Source organism: Triturus cristatus, chromosome 8 (genome assembly GCF_964204655.1).
Source record: "Triturus cristatus chromosome 8, aTriCri1.1, whole genome shotgun sequence".
Classification (NCBI taxonomy): Eukaryota; Metazoa; Chordata; class Amphibia; order Caudata; family Salamandridae; genus Triturus; species Triturus cristatus.
In genome coordinates this window covers 1,407,222,736-1,407,241,113 of record NC_140591.1, presented here as the reverse complement: position 1 = coordinate 1,407,241,113, position 18,378 = coordinate 1,407,222,736, and the positions used below count along the sequence as shown (strand labels likewise).

The following is an 18,378-nucleotide window of genomic DNA, read 5'->3' as shown; positions in this document are numbered from 1 at the left end:
AGTTTTCTCGGCATTGAATTTAAGCTTATTGTTGTTCATCCATAGGGAAATGTCTTTCAAACAGCCCTTAAAACTCTTGAAGGAGTCCTCCGACTGCTCGTTAGAATGAAACATCAACTGGGTATCGTCAGCATACGATATCGCCTTCAAGCCCCAGTTGGCAATAAATGAGCCTTCACGCCCCCCCCAATGCCGATGTCCTGAAGTCTCTGGACCAATCGTAAATGGTCTACCATGTCGAACGCTGCGGACCAATCCAGGAGCACCAGCATCACTGATGCCCCAGAATCCACCGACATTTTTACCGATTCTGCATCCTCTAAAAGAGCCATCTCAGTACTGAAACCGGGTCTGAATCCAGATTGAGTATCATGCAAAATACCATGATTCTCAATGAAATTGGCCAGTTGTCGCTGCACCATTTTTTCCAACATTTTTGCTGGGGCTGTAGCACTGAAATTGGATGGTAATTGCTCAAATCCCCTGGATCTCCATTGGGTTTTTTCCTGAGGGGAAGGAGAGTGTCATGTTTCCACATGTCAGGGAAGATGCCAGAAGTAAGAGATGTATTCCAAATGTGGGTCAACACCTAGATAAGCGAGTGAGCCAACTCTTTCCACAATTTAGGGGGGCAAGGGTCCTCCGGTGAGCCTGACTTGCAACTCTGGATCTGTGCCAATGCTTCCTGCTGAGTGATTGGGAGGAATCCCGCACAGGAGAACTCTGGCTTACTACTCCCCTTGCCATCAGTTTTATCAGTCTCAACTATTGCTGTAAACGAATTATGAATTTTCCGAATTTTGTTATCGAAAAAGTCAGAGATACTTTCAATTTCTAATTCTCTTGACTTGAGAAAGGAGTTAAAGACCTTAAATATTTCTTTACTTGAGTTATCTGCCTCATTAATGCTCCTCGCCACATAGTCTCTCCTGGCCGCTCTCATCAATTTAAGGAGCTCTTTCAGTGCTTTCTTATATGCCACTTTAGCGGTAGCACAGTAGTCCACCCTCCACTGACTTTCCAGGCATTTGCACCTACTTTTATTTATCCTGAGAGTCTCTGAAAACCAAGGGGCCGAGGGAGGTTGCCTCAACGTTTTAGTGACTCTGGCCAGGGCAGTGGCTTCCGCAGCGGCGGAAATCCATTTATGTAAAGCAAATGTGTCCGTATTTGGGTCTTTCAATAATGATGGTTGACTATGCTGCAAAACTGGCCCTAAGGACTCAGCGGTCATCTTCTTCTAATTTCTTTTTAAGAAATAGCGGGCACCCCCTTGCTGACTAGACTTTTCCAAACTAAATGAAAATGGAATCAAGCAATGGTCAGTCCAAACCAATTGACTAGGGGACTCAGTTATCAGGGACGGAATATTAGAAAACACCAGGTCAAGTGTATGCCCTGCCGTATGGGTGGGGAGTTGCACATGCTGAATCAGATTAGCATCGGAAAGAGCAGAGGCAAACTGCGCTGCCAGAAACACAGCTAGGATCATTCACATGTAGGTTAAAATCCCCTAGCGCCATGAAATTCGAATACAATAGAGATTTCTGGGCAATGTAATTGCAAACTTCCACATTAACACTTGGTGCGCAGTCCGGGGGTCTATAAATCAATAGTCCTGAAAAAGAAGTGGTGGTGCCAATCTTAATACAATTTTTTTAGCCCCTCTATCGCATCCGTATTAGGCATCACTGAGGACGCTATATCCCAGGAGTCCCTTAAAATAATGGCTACCCCCCTTCTCTTTTTTTCCCTCCCTGTTTGTGCAGCAAATTTTAAAACCAGGCGAAAATGCAAAAGCAACCGCTGATAAGGCATCCTCCTTCAGCCATGTTTCTGTCAAGAACATGACATCCCATTTATTCTCTGCCAGTATGAGCCATATATCCTCTGCATGCTTAGCCAAAGATCTGCAATTGATTAGGCATGCCCTAATCTTGTCTGCATGCTTACTCAAATCCATCTTATAGCCCACCTTGCCACTATTGTCTAAATACCCTGTAGTGTTCCCTAGAACCCGATTACATCCTGCACAGGTACTGGGGAGTGAATCGTTTGCTAGGTTTATAACGTGTTCCCCAGGACAAGGATTACCTCTGAAGGATAAAAGATCATTCCTGGCCCAACGGATTACTTCATCGCTGGGCAAACTGGCAGCATGACTGGCCTTGGCCACGGTCCAGACGCAGACGGGTGCTGACGGGTTTGCCTCTGGTGTGCCTATGGCGCGACAGCGGCGTGCCCGCTGCGCGGCCGGGCCCCCATGTGAATTAAATACTGCGTCCACTACCGAAAGTATGGGAGCAGGGGGAGGAGCTACGTCCGTAGTGCACAAAGTCAGCTCTCGTTTTTCAGTTCATAATCTCAGGAGTTTACTTCTTCATCTGGAGTTTTTGTAGAGTGAAACCTTGTGACCATTGTCCCCAAACTGATTCAGAAAAGCAATTGCATTCTCTTTTGTCTTTGATGCCACAAGCAGGTCAGCAATTTTTGCACTAGGAGTGAAGTACAGGGCAAAGGTAGATTTTCAGAATCTTTTCTTAACATCTGAGTATAAATTAAAAGACATTCATTATACCCCTGTGGGGTTCAACATCGAGCAACAGCTTTATTCTGGTATTGAAATGCATAAAGACATTTCATTATAGAGAGGAACTCAATTACAGCATATCATTGTGCAGCTGCAGAAATTTGGAACAATATTACAGCAGGATTTGGTACAACCAGACAACATGAAATAGTCATTCTATATTGTCCAGTGGTACCACATCCTGTTGTAATATTGTTCCAAATTCCTGAAGATGCAAAATGATATACAGTCATTGATCTATCATTTGTTCTTTGAAAGGCTTCATTCCTTCTTCTGCTTCTTTTGAAAGTCTTTATTGCCTAATCCTAGGCAAAATGTCATTGGGTTTGACGTTAATCCTGACAGGCTTTGGGCTTTTTTATCAATCCTATCTCTTTACTTGTGAAATCACATACATCTTCTTTGACAGTCTGTCATAAAACCAGAGGCAGATCATCTTTTGTACGAACTGGGAACAACTGAACTCTTGAATCCCGCTATATGATTTTTAACACTGAGCTTTCATTTTGAGTTTTGGTTGCAATACCATCCAGTGTACAATAACGTGTACAGTTCATCTTGCTTAAGCAAGTTTCTGACTAATAGATAAACAGTGCTCGAATCACATAATATGAACTGACAATTGTTCTCTATCAATGCTATTTTAACTGGGGCATCTGCTGTAAACATGTTAACAATCTGTTTTTTGCTGAAGTCTAAAACGCGGACTTCTCTTCGCAAGAGGGGTACGTTTGGAACCTCGACAATACGAATCATAAAGCGGGGAGCACCAGTGTCTATTAAAAATGATACAGGGTGCCAATTCCTCTCACCATCTACATATGGCTTACTCTGGTCTACCTCTAGGAATGCACCAAATATACAATCCTCCTCCTCCCTTTGGTACTGTGATTGTGAATTAGTCTCTGATGGAAACTTAGGAAAACCATTATTCAGAATCAATGAATTCTGTGGGTACCCTCAACTGTAAGACATTCTATTTCTCATTATTCACTGCATTACTGGAGTTACAGTCATATATATATTTATATGGAACTGCCCTTTGATTTGCACATTCTGCACAAGAGCTGGTGGGGTCAGGTTCACAAACTGTGCCACCATCTGATTTGTGCTTTGCTGCATCTGGGGAACAAACCCATTCTGGATTCTGCATACACTTGGGATTGCAGTGCCCTATTTTGCCACAGAAATGACAAGCAGTTCTCTTCTTTGGCAACCCAAAATTGTATTCACTCCAGAATTATTCACAACTCCCCTTCCATGACCTTGCATCTGTACCATCTCATTTCCCATTCTTTCACCTTTCATGGGATGCACTCCATTCATTCTAGTATTATCAGCTTTTTAATCAATGAGAACGCGCTCTGATCTGTGCTGTAATCTAGAGTATCTCGTTGCGCCTAGACACCTTAGGGTATTAGTTGCGCACAAAAAATCTCATAAATAAATAAAATAAATAAATCAGGTGGCACAAAATCCAAATCAGAACTCATCATCTGATTCTTACCACTTTTCTGAATCTGTTTCATCTTTGCAATCATCAGCTCCTTATTACTTCCAGTCACTACAATACTTGGCATATTTCAAGATCTCATTGATTCCTTAAGTTAACTAGAATGAGTGACATGTGACTTCTACTACTTGTAATCCTCATTGTTTTATGTAACATTTGCTATGGACTGATTTATACACTTATGATTTATTGTCTCTGTATAATGTGTGTGTTATGTGAAGCACTCTAACACCCTACGCGGGTATGAGCAATGCTATAAAACAAGTGAAATCCATGTGAGGGGCACTGATGGACCACAGTAGTGAGTGAATTTGTGGAGAAGGATTTTTGTTTGAGGAGGTGGTTCTGTACCATCAAAGATTGTAGCACTGGGCACCACAGGCTTAAAGTCAGCCCTGTATCCCACCCTTTGGAAATATATCAGGATGCAGGAGGGAGGAGACCTAGACTGTGAAGGGAGGCTCCTATAAAATTAGATTAGGTCCTTCCTGTTGCACTGCCACTTGGTGGATGGTGGGGGTGAAGGGGGTTGCAGTCAATTGTTCAGAGTGACAAGTGTCTCTCTCACTGCCTTTTGGGCTCTTCACAGCCAGGTACAGATGGGTCACACCTCTTTGTGCCTCTGTTGTGGGTGCTCCAGGCTGGAGACTATCCTGCTCCAAAGAGCATCACCCCACTTAAAGGATGTGTCTGCAGAACTGCAGAGAGAGGTCCTGGAAAGGAAGCCACCCCAAACCAGTTCTCCTGGCAGCAGTTCCTTCCTGTTTGGCAAAAGAGATTTCAATGAAATAAAGAAAAAGATTAGTGTGTTAAAAAACAATGAAAGCAGTCACAATAAAACAATCACCCATGCTTAAAATTTAGAAAGACAAACAACAACAGTGATGGTTGATTATAATCATAAGTGTCCCTACCAGAGATACATGTTTAAAATTACTAAAAGGCTGCCATCCAGTCTCTATAGAGTTTGTTACAGCATCAAAGAATGCTACTTTTAGGTATGTTAATTGCTTTTGAGATAAAAAGTGCAACGTTAAAGAAAACCCTAGAGTTATTCAACTCAAGCAGATATTTCAGAGCAACAATATGCGATCTGATATCTTGTGCAAGCAAAAGAGGTTTTAAGTAATAACACCTAAAATTAGAATAAAAATCACAAAACAGCATAAAGTGCTGTTTTGTTCTGTCCGTCACAAGAACAGGAAATCGTATCTAATGGGCAAGTTTTCATAAGGGGAAAGGCAACTAAATGGTGGACAATCCCTAATCTATATCGGTGCATTAAATTTGAAACATAAGTAAAATACCTTTGATAGCCCTCTTTCAGTGGAAGTGAGAAATAAAGTGCAACAGTTGGTTTACCCCCTCGCTTCTCACCCGGGCTTCCCTTTTATGAAACATAAAGTTATCTTTAATAGACTGTTTAGAGAGTGTTATTATCGACCAAGGGTTTGGCAGAATTGGCAACTTAAACTGCTCAATGTAGGTGGAATTGATATAACTTAGCCAAGGGATGCACAGTGCTTTATCCAGAGACAGTCTTCAATAATTGACTTAGTAAAACAAGTTTCTTATTTGGTCCAGGTAGTGCGCCAGAGCAACAAAGAGCGAAGTGCAATTATATCTGCTAGGTACTGCAGCTCAACCTCAGTATGTGCTACCTCTGTAGAGGCGGAGGTAGGGAGACATAGCAAACGTTTGAGGAAACTATTTTCCTCAGTCTGAAGAACCTTACCCTTATGGAGCAGTAGCTGATATCCTAGCCTTATAAATTGCAAGCATGTCTTGTATAGGTAGGATGCCCAACTTTTCTGAGAACCTAAACATTCTGCATTCGGCATTCCTACTCATCTTACCTCTGACATTGTTAATTGTCTGTGACCATGATCCATTTCCTGCAAAGATAATGCCCAAATAGCAAAAAGTGTCAACTGTAGCTACCAGGGTATTATCCATAGAAAATGACATTTCTTTTGCTTGGCTCCGCAAATCATTGTATAGGTTTTGTTCTTGTTTACCACCAGTTTTCTTGCAGCTATAAAATCGCCAAAAGTATTCATTAAACGTTGTAGGCCCACTGGGGTCCTAGTCAGCAAAACAGCATTGTCTGCATACAATAGAACTGGTATAGGACTCCTGGCGACTTGGGGGCATCTGCTGTTATAGCTTTGAGGGCCTTGTCCACCCCATTAATGAACAAAGAAAACAACAGTGGGGCAAGATCACAGCCCTACCAAATGCCTCTTTGGACTTGGTACATTTGACTCGTGGGCCAATGAGGACTGTACTCGATAACTGCTCATATAACCTAGCAAGGAAAACAGTTATCAGTCTAGGCGCACCGTTGTAGAGCAGGGTTGACCATAGGATGACGTGGTCGACTAAATCGAAGCACTGCTCAAATCTGCAAAGTAGGGATACAGTCTGCCACCTTTGAACCGTATATATTTACCAATTAGTATAATGGCTCACTTACAAATACACATATTCATATAAACATTCCCACACAAATACACGCATGCTGACAGATACGTGCACTCACGCACACACAGACACTCTTACGCACACACTCCCAGAGAGTAGACTTTACACAGCAGAACAAAAAATGCAAAACAACAGATCTTCAGCTTGCTATAGAGTGTGCAAAAGACATAGAGGGACTTTGGCGGTGCAGCGCCGGGTCCGCCCAGCCACCGCTCCATCAAACCCGTGGCCAGACCGCCTGCCAGATTAGGAGTTTCCTCCTGTCAGGTGGGCTTTTTTTTGGCGTTCCCACGGTGGGGCCTCTAAAAATGGGCACGGCAATGGGATTGCCAAAAACTGTTCCGACACGGCATAAAGTTTACAGTCCATGCCATGCAGGAACTGGTGTGCATGCACACAGGGGACACAAGTTGTGCGCTCCTTTGGGCATCCACAGGGCATGAGTTACCATAGACCCCCTTTGTTTACTCTCCACCAGGGTTTTCATGGAGTAGGCACAGCAATGAAAGCCATGGTGGAGAGGAAACTCCTAATATGCTTGGCGGGATCACGATGGTCCCGCCAAGCATATTGATGCCGCCTGAACGCCACACCACTGCCAGGGAATGACGGTTCCCCGGCGGCTGTGGCAGGGTAATGGCGGTCTGACCTCCCTAATCGCAATAGGGCAGTTGGGAGACCGTCGCTGCATCCCCATGAGTCTGGCAGTCCGTTGACCGCCAGACTCGCAATCGGCCCCTATATAATGTGTACTGGGCTCCTTCTTAATGAGACATTCAGACCAGGGAATGTCGTCACAAATCTTGTGAGCTAACAGGTGGTCCAGGCTGCATATATATCATCACATTATTTGCTACCTGGAAATTCCTGAATGCCCCGAAGACTTGCACCATGTGGAGTGCCAGGCAGCGGAAAGTTCACCTTGCATGGGAGACCTGCCGTGTCATCTCTGCCCCAACACCATCTTCACGATCTTGTGCCAGGAAGTGGCGACTGACAGCACCCCGAGGCACCGCAGCAGCACCGCACTCTAAAACCTTGCAGCCATAGGGAGAGCATATAATCATAACTAAATATATGCCAGAGAACAGCAAACAAGCAGCCCCATGGTTATAAAAACACAACTATAATACAATAACAGAACCACATCAATAAATCCACTTATTTTGCTATAAAAATACCATTATGCCAATTTACCAATGCCAATATATTCACTACTGTAGCTGAGCATGAACTGCCACTACTAAACTTATAAAACACAGGTCATCTTCTGCAGCTATGTAAAGACCAATAGATCAATCACAATGGAACACATATCACCATAACTGAATATATTAAACACCCCATGGACATAAAATGCGACTAAATGAATTATTGCTGTAACTGTAAAACACTGATATACCCATAGAAACACCACACTCCTTTGCCTACAAACACATCAAAATACCTACAATTGAAACTATAAAAGAGAAATTATTTGACTGATCCTCAATTGCAGCTGCACAATAACAGATACACTGCTGTTATTGATTCCTCTAAAATACAACTATATCCACAGCTACAAACAGCAATATACTCACCGATGTGGCCACAAAACTACCAATTTATACACTGCTGCAGCTATTTAAAAACACCAATATAAACCCATACCTCTAGCTATAAAACATAGATATGTGAACTATTTTGACAATAATACTACACCAAAAGCCACAGTTTTGGCTATAAAAACAAGTTAATCTGTACCCATAAGGCACCAAAACAGCCACTGTATGACTAAAAAAACAACAACTGGAGATGATCTACAGGTAGAGAAAAATTACCTAAAATGCACTGCCTGGAGAAAAGCAGGCAGCAAAGATTCACAGCCAACCACATATGGCACCAAAGATGCACTGCCCGGAGGAATGAACCCAACAAAAGTTCACTGCATGTTACAAAACCTTGTGGCAGTATTTTATTGTCTGCACTGTCCATCTTGAGATAGTTCCTTTAGTGATAAGAGAGCCCTTCCTTGCGTGTACAAAGGATACAAAAAACTGCCCCCCTTCCTCATAGACTCTGTCCTTTTTAGGTAGTATATTATTCCTTGTTGAACATTCAGTGTGTGAAGGGCCTTCCCTGCCTGTGTCTTTTGGTACTGGAAAAATGTTGGTCAGTGAATGGCCTGATTAACATGAAACTTTGTTACTACCTTAGGGATGAATCTTTCTTTTTTTCTCATTACCACTTTCTGTATCCGAAGATATGTTTTTTATGTGGTAAGCACTTTAATCTCAATAACCCTCTACTGTCAACTGATCGTGATTAGAAAGGATGTTTTTAGAGTTAAGAAGTTGAGTCATGCCTTGTGCATTGGTTCAAAAGGTGATGTCATTGGTTCATTAAAAACCACATCAGTTTCCAAGAGGGCATGGGTTTGCTTCTTGGGTGTGATACTTTCTTTGCTCCTTTTAGAAAACATTTTATAACTGGTACAGTCAAGCGCATTCTTCCTAATGCCCCCCTTGGGTATGCCACAATATGCTCTAGGTGTATCTTTAGTGAGGCATTTGACAGGTGCTTGTCCAGCAGGTGGGTAAGGTATCTGATCATGATGGCATACTGTTACCATTCCATGTGGTTTCCTTGTTGTTAACCCAGTGTAAGAACCTCTTCCGTTTGTTGCTGTAACATCTTTTTGTATCAGCTGCCTTGCTTCTTTAAGTATTTACATTGATCTTGTTGGCAGTCTAAGGTGACATGTTAGAATAGTTTTGCGACTTGAAGGATGTTTTGGGATTCACATGCTGTGCATTTATTCCACCATATTCACATGCTGAACACAGATCTTGTAGTATTATCACCTTAGAGTGGTTGGGTAGAAATGAATATGTGCTTGCAAACAGGTGATTTACCACTTTTTTCCTGCTTGAGCATTTTTGTAGAGTTGAATTTCTACATAGTAATGTTTTGAGAAGGTGTGTATGGATGACTAGGTAGCTGCCACACAGATGTTGTTGATAGAGGCATTTTTCAAAAAGGCTAGGGAAGCTACATTCTTTCTTGTGGAGTGTGCCCTTGGTTTCTCCTTGAGTGTTACTCCTGCCTTCTTGTAGCATGTTTGAATGGTTTGCACTATCCACCATGCAACAGTCCCTTTGGACACTGACATCCCCCGGGCTGCTGGTGAAAACTAACTGTTTTCCCTTTCATACATGCTTTGCTTCCTGACCGCTTTCTGGACACCAATAGTGTGAAAGGTTATTTCTGCATGTCTTTGGTTGTTGAAAGAATGCTGAGAGCTGTATGGTTGGATTTACATTAAATTGAGGCACCACCTTAGAATAAATTGTAAATTTGTTCTCATAACCATTCTGTCCTTATATGTCTGAAAGTATGGTTCTTGAGTGGTGAGTGCTTGTAGCTTGCTGACTCCACACAGTGATATGATTGCTACTAGAAAGACCGTCTTTAGAGTTAGAAATTTTAGCTGTACCTTGTGTCCAAAAGGTGCGCATTTTTAATATTCTGTTACAGAAGGTTTTTGGAATTATTGACATCACCTGGTTTATGGCTAAATACAACAGTTGAGAAAATAAATATTGCTATATTTTTTAGGAAATTGAGTCTAACAGTGAGAAGAACATGCCTTCAAACAGTTTTAGCGAAGAGAAGTACCTTTTACCAATACTGCAGAGGAACAAATTGTCTAATGACCAACCACAACAATCTGCTCCAGTAAAGGAAAGCGAAGAGGTACCATCTAAATTGACAGCAAAAAGCAGAATATTAGAAGAGGATGGAGCATCACAAATTTACATCCACATACAAACCCTCAGAGCTGGGGATGTTTTTGTAAGTATGTTATTAAATTAATAAATGTTAATAAAATTGAAAGGTGTGAGAAATTGGGTTGTTCGTTGAATGGGGTGTTAACCCTGCTCAAGTAACTGTCACATTCCCTTGGGTGAGTGAACCACAAAAGTTACTACATTAACCTATGCTTAACCCTCTGGTAGTTTGACACAAAAGCAGTCATGCTTAATTTAGAGGTAATGTGTAAAGTATTTATGCAGCCTATAGTCAGTAATAAAGTGAACCCACAACACATAAAAAAACCACAGCAATTCAAAAACATTTAGTACATTTTAATATATTATTTGACACCAAAACAAAAAAAATCCAATCAGAAGAACCAGAATTATAGATTTTTAAAGTTTAAGGTAGTAACTAGCACCTAAAAGATCAAAGCATCAACCGCAGAAATCTAGTAACGCAAGACTGGGCCAAAGTCGAAAAATATGGCTGACCGTGATGGAGTACAAGTCAGATACAAAACGTTTATTGGGCTCAGTTAGCGCTTACCTTCGGACTTAGAAGAAATTTCAACAAAAATGTTCTGAGAAGGTAGCAGTTCAGTGATGCAAGGCTACAGGCTGTGTCCAAGGAGGAGGCATCATTGTTGGGGAGCCACTGGATGAAGACACGGGGAAGATTTGTACCTTGGGACTTAGTCTCTTTTTTGGACATTGAAAATCTCCAGCAGGTTAAAGCTGGAGGCTGTAGCCGAGGAGAGTTCCACAAAGCCAGAAACCCCCTTGGCGAATGACCTCTGAGCAAGATTTGCTGCTGTGGTGAAGAGTGTACTGGGAGCTGCTGTGAACTAAGGTGGACCAGCGAAGCACCTTGGGTGGATAAACGAGCGGGTTGGTCCTGGTCTCCTCTCTATGCTCAGAGCAGTTTTTAACCAAAAGTTTTCTAATTCCTAAGTATTGGATTTTGGCTATCTGGGCAACTATAACACCACCATCAATTATCCCACTGAATGGGCAGCACTTGGTGGCTTAAGACTCACTCAGGCTGGGTCCAAGTGTAGGGTCAAGATGGTTGGAGCCTTTTCTGTCCCTGAGGCTCTGATCAGCAGGCCAGCAAACTAGTCCTTGGAGTGACTATGGTAAACTGAAAGCCAGTTTTGATGGTCTTGTACTGATCAGTATGAGTATAAAGTGTTTAAATTCACGTCCTTCTACATATAATAAAGTTATCTGGAAGATGAGGCGACCAGTTGGAATTTTTGGCATTTCTCTATTGTGACGGTGGAAGAAATAGTGTGGTGATGACTCCTGGTCTGGAGCAGAGATTTAAACGTATCATGGCATAACTACTACATACCTGACTTGATTGTGATCACAACAATAAATAACATAGCATGATAAAACTGAGGACACTGAACAGCCTGTGTTCATTCAACATACAGCCCATCCTCCTTCCGAGGTGTTCCACCTTCCACTTGCATCAAACAGTTATTGCACATTTCTTATGCAACCCAATCTATAGTCATTGAAGCTCCTGCCTACCACATTCTCATTCTGATGTAATTTAGTGTTTCATTATAGCGATTAATGCTAAGTATGAACTCTCAGCTTCAATTTAGAGAAGGCCATCTGCTGATAGTATATTTTTGTGTGAATAGACTACATAAAGGAAATTGCTCATTATACCTTAAGGGGACTTGCAAGTTAACATGACTCCACACCACACACAATCCAGTAACATGGCCTTCTACTGGATCCCATTACCATGGAAATCAGACAGCACAACACAGACCATATAATCAGTAGTTGGAATCTGACTCTACGAGGCTCATGTGGAAAAGGCAAGTCACTCACTGTCCTGCACTTACAATGCAAATGAGAACCATTGTTGCTCACCAATACAATGATATGGGGGATTTCACAACAGTTTCTCTAACCTTGAATAAAATGATGTTCGCGTTTAAGTGCAGGTTCCAGTCCAGAGAGGTGTTCAAATCATACCTTCAAGCACTGTCTAGCACCATCAGCAGTTTCTCCTGGTAGCATCTCTGTGGTGTTTGATATGCGTTGCTGGACACATGCTCCATAAAGATGTAATTCGTCATAGATAACTCTGAAGGGTGTTCTTTCATGCCTAACACCAATAGTATTAGGTAGTAAAAGAAAATGAATTCCTCTTCTTCTCCCACATCACACCCCACCAATTTTCACCACAATCCACAACACATATAAATAAACTTTTTGTAGTTTGAACACAGCTCCCACCAAGTAGGCTTTCCATGTTATCACCTCTTCAGATCTCTTTCCATGTGTATCCACTGGTGACTGGTTTGTTACTTACGGGGGCCTTTGGTTCTCTGAGGGCTATTCTCAAGATTCTATTGGGACAAGCAACACCACACGTGGTCCAGCTCCCATGTAACAAAGCATCATTCATTCTAATTTAGAAAAAAAATTCATCAGCTCTTTTTATATCAACAGGATGCACTCATTTCGGTACATTGGGGCATGTACTGGATCCTTCCTCTTTCAAAAACATCTTTCACCTGCCAGGCTTAGTGGTGCACACTGAATTCCCTCTCACATTACATTATACTATTTCATGTCTCACACACTCAGAGACAAAAGGAAGTGTAAAAAGGCACTAATCTGTGACATGGGAGTCTCCATGTTTCTCCCACAGTGTATCTGGGTGTATATACTAAGGGGCGGATTTACAAGACCCGTACGCCACTTTTGCGCCGCCGTTGCGTCACTTCTGTGACGCAGCTGCGGCGTAAAGCCAGTGCCATGCTGCGGGGTATTTACAACGTGACGCATCTAGGGAGATGCGTCACGTTGTAAAGCCCTGCGCCACATGAAACCTGCGTCAGGTTTCATGTGGGCTTTTTGGTGCAGGGGGGGCGTTCCGGCGCAGGAACGCCTCGGAACGTGGCTGAGTGAAATCTGAAATCACTTTTCCGACCCCCCTGCGTCAAAACCTTGTGCCTGCTTGAAGCAGGCGTAAGGCTTGACACACCATGTTAGACATAGGCAGGGTTGGCACAGTGCTGAAGTTGCGTCGCGCCCGTGACACAACTCCAGCACTGCGCCAACCTTACGGCAGCAGATGCGACACGCATCTGCATTTCCTTGCGCCATGATGCGGCGCATTGTAAATGCGGCGCATCAGTGGTGCAAGCAAGGATTGAGATGAATTTCGCAAGATTCCTGGCGCATCTCTGCTGATTTGCAGGGATACGCCAGGAAACGTAATTCTGCCCCTCAATCTGTGGCACCTCCTGTGTGAGTCAGTGATGTGATTTCTCCCCACTGCCTCTTTGCCCAAGACAAATGGACCCACGCAAACAAAGCGATGCACACATTTACATTTTTCACCCACTTCTAGAGTGGCCATGTATTTCGGATCACAGACTGTCTTATGGCGTCCCTGTTGTGGTACCAATCTGTGCCCCTGCAGGGAAAGCTTCCCCGAGAGCCCTTTTCCTGAGAGGGCATGGTTTTGATATTCTGTCCTCTGATGTTTTCTAAAATGGGGGTCTGGAGATGGCGATGCCAGTTCTCTTCTCGCCCTTCCTTATTCATCTGTAACACCTGTGCTAGTGTTTCTGCCAGGTTAACTTAAAATGAGTGCGTCCGCAGTAGGAGGCGCTACTGACCAATACAAGCTACTTTTCTTTTTCAATAACTCGTCATCAGTGTTTCAGAAAGAATGGCCATCACATATGCTGCCGGGGATAATATTTGTGCCCCGGTCAGCTTGTTAAACTATACAAATGCCTTTTAGAACTGTGAATTTTAGAATAGCTAGTATTTCTATACAGGTTTATGTGCACTTGTGCTGCATGTGAACGTTTCACATATTTTAAACTAATTTAATCAATCTGCCAGATTTAGAATTATAACGTCAAGTGAATTAAGCAGACCCAAAATGCGATAGTGCTACTTAAATACAATTGGTTCCTCCGTTTCCAACGTGTCGCTGCATGCACGCGCAGCAAACGTGCTAATTATGAAAGCGGGATTAAATTTCATTTTTTGAAGAAAGGTTCATAAAAATGTGAAGTTGATTAGCACGATATTAGTGTAGTGTGTCAGAACATGGAATATAAGATGATAATAATATGCGAATTTTCACATTTCTTGTACAGTTAGGGCTCGAATAAAATGTGGGTTTCCAGCAGTTCGAATAGATGAACCTGCTTTAATAATTGCCGAAATTAAAGACATATATTCTGGTTGGATAATGAAAACCGTATTAAAATAGATTTAATTTCTAAATTGTTCTGTTATATTTTATTCATGACAAATCATTCTATTATATTCAAGCTTTGTAATTTGCCTCATATGAGGTTATAGAAGCCGGAGGGTTTCATCTGGGACCACTTCAGAGATTAACAGCCCTTTGCAGGACTAATATTTACAGGGAAGACGATCTGGGAATGCTTTGGACCAGTCGTCTCAAAGCAACTTGCTTCATTTATTTCGCCTCAGGTGAGGAGGATGTGACCTGAATAGGGACCTGTGCAAAGCCCTTAACATGAGAGGACGGCAGACAAATACAGGCTCCAGGTCTCATGTTCGAGGCCCTCCTCCACCTGCAGGATCCCACCTACGCCTCATTCCTGGTGACCCAGTGGTGAGGCTGTCTCTGCTGATCTGTTACTTCCTTTCTCTTGTTCTGCTTTTCTATCCTATTCTTTTTGGCTTTTTCTATTTTCTTTTGTATTTCGCTCTCTCCCTCATTCTTTGCCTTATTCTGTGCTTCTTCTTCCCGCCCTTGCTGCTGCTTTTCCCCAGCCTGCCCCCTTCCAGCACTGCTTCCCGCCTCCCAGCTGACCAGCCCTTTCACCTCCCCAACACTACATAATGGTGGCCAATGCAAGGTCACTCAGTTGATGCGTGCAGCGGGCGTGACAAAGGCAAGCCCGTCCGCGCCTCTCTGTGCCTGCACCGCACCCAGAGCCACGGACCGTGGTCCGCGCAGCCTTCACCACTATGACGCCAGCATCATACACTCCCTCAACTCCGGACATTCCATCGCCTGCCACATTGCGTCGTCAAAGGACACCCAAGGCCTGTTCACATGCCACAACTGCACCTTCTCCTGCTTCAGCACACCAAACCCACCAACTGAACGGCACTCATGAACTGGACCCGACCTCCTCAGCACCTCAGCTGCATTGTACTCAACAAATGCTCCCTCAACAAACACGCCATGAAGATCTGGTACCTGCTCGACTCCACCTCCCCCGACATCACCTTCTTCACAGAAGCCTGGAGGAACCCAACCTCAGCCCCTGAAATCTCAACTGCCATCCCCGATGGCTACAAAATCATCCACATGGACCACACCAACCGACCAGGAGGAGGCATTGCCATCATCCAAAATAACACCCTCACAACTAGCTCTGTCGACCACTCACCCGACATGGAGCAACTCTACTTCCAGATCCAGACCAACCCGAATGCCACCCTCCACAGCACCCTCCTCTACAGACCCCCTGAACCCTGTCCTCCATTCAGTAAATCCATAGCCGACTTCATCACACACCACACTCTTGCCTCAATGGACTACCATACTCTTCGGAAACCTCATATTCCAACTGGACAACCTAGATGACCACAACACCTCATGCCTGCTGGAGAACCTCACCACCATCGGATTGAAACAACTGGTCCCCTCCCCAACCCACTCAACAGGACACAAATTCAACCCCCTCTTTTCCGCAAGCAACAACATCTCCACCAACCACACCTCAGAACTTCATTGGACAGACTACCACTGTGTCCACTTCTCCTTCACTGAACCCGGCGAACACCACCGCGCCCACTGTGACCCACACAAAAGCTAAGATGTCCAAAGGCCAACTTGCCATCTCCTTCCGCAAAACTCTACTGCCGACTTCCATGAACTCCAACACATCAGCACGCAACCCCCACCGATGGATCACCAACTGCGCCATGCATGTTTTTACCACCCAACTGTGACTGCATGTGCTGTCACTCAATTGTGAGCACTGGAACTTGTATTACACTATCAAAAGATTTGATATGTTTCAGATAATATGCAATGAATAAATTAATTGCATTATCAGCATTGTTTATCTGCCTGCTTCTATACTTGTCCTGGTGTATTAATAATTGTCTGGTCTTAATTTCTATGTCCACCATTTGTGTTTTCTTGCTTACTTGATTAATGACTCAAAGTGAACCACTGTTTTTTACAATACGATCGTAGGCAGAAGGTATTGCCACACTTGTTCAGCACTAGTTGCGTGGCAAACTTTCACTGACCAATTAGAGCAAAATGTATTTTTCAGTTGGTGAGTTTTTTTCGAGTGATTGTTCAGTATAAGACTCATTTGGCCCTTGTTGGCCTGCATAAAATGTGATGCAACATTGCCCATTAATGCAACATTACTCAGTCAACAATATGATGCAACTTCTCTTCTTCTGAAATATACATTTGCGTTAAAGGATAGATGTACTAACTTGCGCATTTGCACCCTCCCTCGCAAAAATGCGTGCAACCTTTGATTCAGGGGACGTCGTTAAGTGTAAAAAGTCCTATTGGATGTGAGATTACTCTACAGAAAATACTCATAAAGTCACGAAAATTATTGGCACGGAATTTGCACATTTCCTAAAAAAGTCGGACCATAAGTTATTTGCTATTCCTGTGGTGCAGAGGTGTTAAATCTGCATACCGTGGTTGATTCCTTTCTGAAGGAACTGGAGTACTCTAAGAGCCACCCAGTTACCAGTCTAGAAGGTTACCTAGTTGAAATGTCAGTGACACCCTTACGTTTTCTCCAAAATAAGAGGTGCAAAACTATAAATGACACCTTTGTGTGCATGTGCCTTTCATATTGCCTTTAGTACTCTCTTGTGAATTCCAAATAGCTCCCTAGTTGCTGTATGATATCAAATGCCTTTGCGGCTATTAGAAAGTGAAGACATTGTATTCTTTGCATTTGCACCATATTTAAAATCCAAACAGATCCATGCACGCATGCTATTAATCTGCTCCTCAGATTGTTTACATCTTTTTAAACTCTGATACGAGATCTAAAGTTCCTCTTATCAACATTTTGTTAATGCATTTTTTTCTCCAAATCGAAATCGTGTGGTTTGATCTGTAAAGCATTTCCAGGAAACTGAACAGCTGAGTGGGAGAATCATTTATCATGAAAGGGCCTCCGGCAAGTTACTGTAGGTAAGTCACTTAAGGAGGAGATATGGATGGCTCCCCTTATCAGTGCTCCTCCAGTGTTCATATTTATGATATGCCGCCGAAAACGGGCTAAGAAACAGCAATCCCGATCTGTGGGATTTATATCTCGCTGTGAAATTGTTCTCCTGGCGTCCAAGCCTCGTTTGCTACCGTGAAAGGGTCCTGCAGCAATGCCCCCAGAATCTCAATGAGGTGTGAGAACTGATGGAGCTTTTACAATTCTGTGTCTTTTCCGTGTCCAACACAGCACTTCATTAAAACAATAGGACCGTATGAAATAAACTGAGCAGTGGAAGTGCTGTTATAAGACAGGCCTCTGCCACAGTTTTGGACTGATGTCTTGATTGGTCGAGATGGAGCAGAGGTATTTTAGAAGCTAAGATAGTGGTAAATGGTTGTTTATCACTGGAACTTTAAATTAATATGCAGCTTCTGGGTGGAAATGTAGCAGCAGTTAACATATAGAAAGTAATTACACAGCATAATGACAACAAAAAGCAAAATTACAACACAACAAACGCATAATACTGCTCCCCAACTGAAATAGCCAAAGCAGAATGTAATACAACAACAATAGTATAAAACAATGCATTGCCACAATCTAAAACACCTCACAATAACAACACATCACCACTACAAGAGGCAACAAAACAAATATGTACAAAAACTCTTGTCAATCATTACCAAACATCCGGTGGCGGTGCAAGAAGGGAGCACGGACCTCTGACGGGTCCAGAATCTATTAATGTGCCCTTATCAA

The 18,378-nt window shown here is 43.0% G+C and overlaps 1 protein-coding gene across 1 annotated transcript in view; it reads left to right on the top strand.

Annotated features, from left to right (window-relative positions):
- The window catches only part of LOC146805830 (uncharacterized), a 497,986-nt gene that overhangs the window by 437,870 nt on the left and 41,738 nt on the right, over positions 1–18,378 (top strand). The window contains exon 14 of the mRNA XM_085623825.1: positions 10,185–10,421. Coding sequence (XP_085479951.1) covers positions 10,185–10,421 — 237 coding nt within the window. The remainder of the gene's footprint in view (positions 1–10,184; positions 10,422–18,378) is intronic.